The sequence below is a fragment of the Salvia hispanica genome, chromosome 4 (genome assembly GCF_029641045.1).
Source record: "Salvia hispanica isolate PSC_SH4W2 chromosome 4, Shi_PSC_v1, whole genome shotgun sequence".
Lineage (NCBI taxonomy): Eukaryota > Viridiplantae > Streptophyta > Magnoliopsida > Lamiales > Lamiaceae > Salvia > Salvia hispanica.
In genome coordinates, this window is record NC_142695.1 from 39,222,013 (window position 1) to 39,226,920 (window position 4,908).

Below are 4,908 nucleotides of genomic sequence, written 5' to 3' on the forward strand. Positions count from 1 at the left end.
AATCTCTTCTTTGGCGATTCCAAAAACTAATTAATCAATTGAGAATATATATAAAGTGCAGAGATGTACGTAACTGGATATCAGTAATTGTCTAATTGATTTATGCTATAATTTGTAACTTTATTCTGTGCTTATTGAGCAAGTTGACTCCAACTACTCATTGTTAATTTCGGTGACCAAGTAAATTGTGACTTTTTAAGGGTTACCATTCGGATTTTGCTTCAGTTTTTTACTCAAACGGAACCAAAATCAAAAAACCAAATTTAGTTCAAAATTCAAATCAAACCGAACTCGAAAAACTGAAAACCAAACTTCAAAAACCGAATTAAACCGAAAAAAATCTAAAAACTGAAAAACTAAAAATAAAATATAAAATATAAAATATAAAATTAATAGAATGTATATAATACATATTATACTCTCTCCGTCCCCGATTAATTGTCAATCTTTGACTGGACACGGGTTTTAAGAAATGTAAAGAAAAGTTGGTTGAAAAAGTCAGTGGAATGTGAGACCCACTTTTTTATATTGGTTTTATAATAAAATGTGAGTTAGTTGAATGTGTGACCTACATACCATTTATGATAAAAATGAAGTGTGACAATTATTGAGGGATGAACCGAAATGGAAAAGAGTGACAATTAATCAGGGACAGAGGGAGTATATAATATTATATTTAAAATATAATTTAGTTATTAGGGTTTTTGGATTTTTTTTTTGCCCGAACCGAACCGAACCGAAAAACCGAAAAAATCGAATCGAATTTCAAAATGTTGGTTCGGATATTCGATTTTCAGTTTTTTCCACACCCCTAGTGACTATCATTTCTTTTCGGTCTTTATCTATTGCCAAATTTTCATGTTATATTATTCCTTCTTTTACTACAAAGAAGAATAATAGAGTATCATTGCAGCAAAAAGGGTGATTTCATATTATATTAATAGAGTATCATATTAATATAGATCACGATGATATTATATATTACGATTCATATTTTTATATTAATATTGAAATGACAATATTATTTAATAATAGTATTATATTAATCGATAATATATTAATATTATATTTTGTTATAGTGAAATAAAGGAATATGAAATCGTGAAATTAATTTCTACTATAAGAAAAAGGAAAATCTTAAGAGTGAAAACTTTTATACATAACTTTTCAAGATAAATTTACAACTAAAATACTTTCTCAGTCTCGCAATAGGAGTCTTATTTAGTTATTACACGGGTTTTAAGAAATATAAAAAAAAAGATTGAATAAGTTAGTGAAATTTGAATCCCACTTATATATATTAGTTTTATAATAATAAATTGGTTGAATGTTGGGCCTATTTACTATTTATGATAAAATTAAAATAGGATTTTTATTGTGGAACGTATTGAAATAGCAAAATATGATTCTTATTATAAGACGGAGGGAGTAACACACTTAGAATTAGGAAAATCAATCATATTTCCATAATGTGATCTAAATACATTATAATTTATTTTTAATTCAATTTATTTTTGTGTATATATTTTATTATCTCTCACTTGAAGTTCTGTATTACCTACGGTCCTACACCTATATAAGGACAATTTGATAATTATGTGCATAGCATAATTTGTTAATGGCAACATAGGATCCACATATTTATGATGGACAATCATTTTTTCATCTCTCCCCTTTTATTGCATCTATTTAAGGACATGTCTTTAAAATTTTAAAATATTAGTGTAATTTCATTGTCTTTATATATTTAGTGTATATTTTGTCTACCAAATAAAATAATAATATAACAGCAAAACGAATGAATAATGACAGATTTCTTATCAAATTATTCTTTATAAAATTGTAGTTATATAATTAGCACTATAAAGTATTAAAAATTTGTTATCTAATTTTAATAAAATGTAATTAATCAGATTTAAAATATATAGCTAAAACACTTACTTTTTTGTCACTTTTTATTCACAATTTTTTTTTTATAATTTGTGTTGTAAGAACGTCTAACTCTAGTCTTCACGATCGAATGTATTTTGTCCAAGTATTTTTATTTGATATCTTTAAATGTACAAGTGATCCATTTATCTTTCCCCTTTCCATCCCTTCTTTTTAATCCTCACCCCCTAGTCACGGTTTCCAGGATCTTGGTATAGGACTTAGCAAAGTGTAGTCGTAACATATATCCTGGATCCACAAGTACTTTCAATGCATATATAATATCCTAAGAAGTCACAGATCACAGAGGTTCATGTTTGATCGAATTGGTTGACAAGGAAAATGATACTACTATGAGTGCATACCGGTATGTATTAGAGTACCTTATACGATCTGAAACTAGTTTGAACTTGGAATAGATATAAACATAAACTGATGCATACATTATCCGCAATATTTTCAAACTAGCTAGAAAGGTATTTTTTCAGGTCTGGTCTCTGAAGTATCTTTAATGATATAATTATTTTACATATGTTTTTTTTTTAAATCCTCAATGAATGGTTAATACAACAATATATAAATGGTCATGAATGAAATATAGAAATGGGATGAAGTATACAAATTGTCAGTCCATCTTCTTGTTGCTCTTTGAACAACATATAGCAGTCCAACAACTGACTACGGCTTTTCTTATCTTGAATATATTGCAAAGTGTAGAGGCACAATTCCCTACAATTTCAAATATGTGCTCCGTCCTCTTCCCAGCTCTCTCTCCGCACCTATTATGGCATAATCCGAAGATGAAAAACTATTACTAATAGGAATGGAAGATCTCGACTGCCTTCCTTACCTACGAGTGACAGCGTCTTGCACAGCGCCCGCGGTGGCTTCGATTGCTTCATTCCTAGCGGCTTCAGTTGCCTCTAGTAACATTTCTGTGGATTCACAACATAGTTCAAATACAACTAAACACAAGAAATTATTAAGATAAAAAAGGTTATACAGAATATAGGGTAGGCTTAATTTGAACTGAAATGAACTTACTAACTGCATTAATGGAAGCCACACGCGCTTCTCTAACTGATTCTGAAGCTTCGTCGATCACATCAACCATGGTCTTGGTTATTTTATATGTCATATTTGTCAATTTCTTTGCGCTGCCACAAAGTATTAGGAGTAATAAAATTTGGAATTTTCATTTTCATTGACTATTGTGACAGAAGATACATACTGTATCAAGGCTTTGTTGAGGGATGCCTTGTTTTGGTTTGCTCCACTGTCACTGATTTTTTCAGGCTGGTCTGCGTTATTCTCCCCAACTCTGGGAATCAGGATTGTTTCCCCTATTTCCTGCACCTGTACGGTTTCATCAACAATAATAGCATCATGCCATAATTGTGTACAATGTGTAACCATTTTTGAAAAAAATAATACTACTAGATAAAAAATATACTACTATGAAATAAAATAGCTACCTTACTAGTATAAGCCTCTGTGCACTTGAAGATGCCCCTAATAACGTGGCCGGTGCCTATGGCAATAGCCTGGCCCAACAAAGTGTTATACTGATCCACCGCCGGCGCAAACTTGTTCCAATCGATGCCAACATTTTTCTTCTTCTGCGCAGCGGTGAACAAGCAATGCTTGGCCAGCAACGCATCCAACTGCCCCAAGAGTCCGCCACTCGTCTCAGGCGCAAACGCCACGCCGTAGCTGAGAGGCTGGGCGTCGCTCATCGGCAGCGAGAAGAGGTAGTTAAGAGCGTCGAGCTTCAATATCGGCTCGTCCTTGGTCAGCGGCCACTGGAGCTTCTCCCCGACCTTCACGGCTGCGGCCAGCGCTACATCGCCGTCTGATATCCACTGGAGCTCGAAGTCGCCCGCGGCAAGCTGCCCGGCTTCGCCCTCGTTCATCAGAATAACCTTGCATTCTGGGATTCTCACAAGAATGTCGCGTCTTACGTTAAGACTAGGATTTGATGCTTGCTGAGAAATGTTTCTCTCGGTTGTTGATTTCGTTGGTATGCAACAGCTCATCTTTTCTGTAGCCTTTTTATTTAACCACTGTTTCTTGAAATAATTTTGTGTATGGTAATGTGCCTGCAGAGGGCGACATTTATAATTTGATTTGGTGCTATAATTTCTGACTTTATTCTCTTCTTCTTGGGTAAGTTTTAAACCAATTATTCCTTATTACTTTAGGTTACAAAAATGGGTTAGTGTTGAAAAGCATCTGATTTGTTTACTATTCACTATTGTATATGAATGATGCATCCTTGGGTTTGGATTAACGAATCCAAATGCACAATTTTAAAGTTTAAACTTAAAGTAAAAAACGAGAGAGAATTAAATTATAAAAAATTGATAGGGGAACACCTAAAGTAAAAAATAGAGAATCGCAATTATCACCTTTTAAATTCTTAATGACAATTCACCAAATTCGTTTAGGAAAGGCAACATTCTTGAGTGTTCTTCTGTATATTCAGACTCCACGAAATTACTTCCCCATCCAAACTAAGTTGAATCTAATAATATATAATATATACACGTAGAACCTGTTTGATTTGAAAATTAATACTATCTCATAATTAAATATATATTATGTTTGGTTCATGAAACTGATTCTCACAATTTCATTCTAGATAGATAATCATACATAATAAATTAATAATGAATCATAATCATCCCCCTCTAACTAGTCTGTATGTATATAAAAGGCGAGTTTTGATCTTCTTTTGAAATATTTATAAGTTTTGTCCCCATTCTAGAATATTTATAAGTTATGAAATCGATTTGAATATTTATGTAATAACTAATTCCTTCTCATGGCCATGTCAACTAATTAAATGCTAGGTCTTGGACTTTTAATATACTAGTGTTAGCCCACGCGCTATGTAGCGCGATACATAATATTTTTGTTCTATTAATTAGATATTTTGAATAAATTAAATAAATTAAAAATAACATCATTACATACGAT

At 32.0% G+C, this 4,908-nt stretch overlaps 1 protein-coding gene across 1 annotated transcript; it reads right to left on the reverse strand.

Annotated features, from left to right (window-relative positions):
* Positions 1–2,420: 2,420 nt before the first annotated feature.
* LOC125197159 (senescence/dehydration-associated protein At4g35985, chloroplastic-like) lies at positions 2,421–3,999 on the reverse strand. The gene is made up of 5 exons (XM_048095869.2): positions 3,405–3,999; positions 3,161–3,285; positions 2,974–3,086; positions 2,780–2,864; positions 2,421–2,708 (listed from the first exon to the last, which is right to left on the reverse strand). Exons 1-5 carry the CDS (start codon positions 3,963–3,965, stop codon positions 2,555–2,557), a joined length of 1,038 nt encoding a protein of 345 aa, XP_047951826.1. The 5' UTR covers positions 3,966–3,999; the 3' UTR covers positions 2,421–2,554.
* Between the last annotated feature and the right edge of the window lie 909 nt (positions 4,000–4,908).

Coding starts and splice junctions, on each gene's coding strand:
- LOC125197159 (XM_048095869.2), bottom strand. CDS start 3,965: ATGAGCTGTTGCATACCAACGAAATCAACAACCGAGAGAAACATTTCT. Junction 3,087..3,160: donor CTCAACAAAGCCTTGATACA/GTATGTATCTTC, acceptor ACTTTGTGGCAG/CGCAAAGAAATTGACAAATA. Junction 2,865..2,973: donor GGCTTCCATTAATGCAGTTA/GTAAGTTCATTT, acceptor GTGAATCCACAG/AAATGTTACTAGAGGCAACT.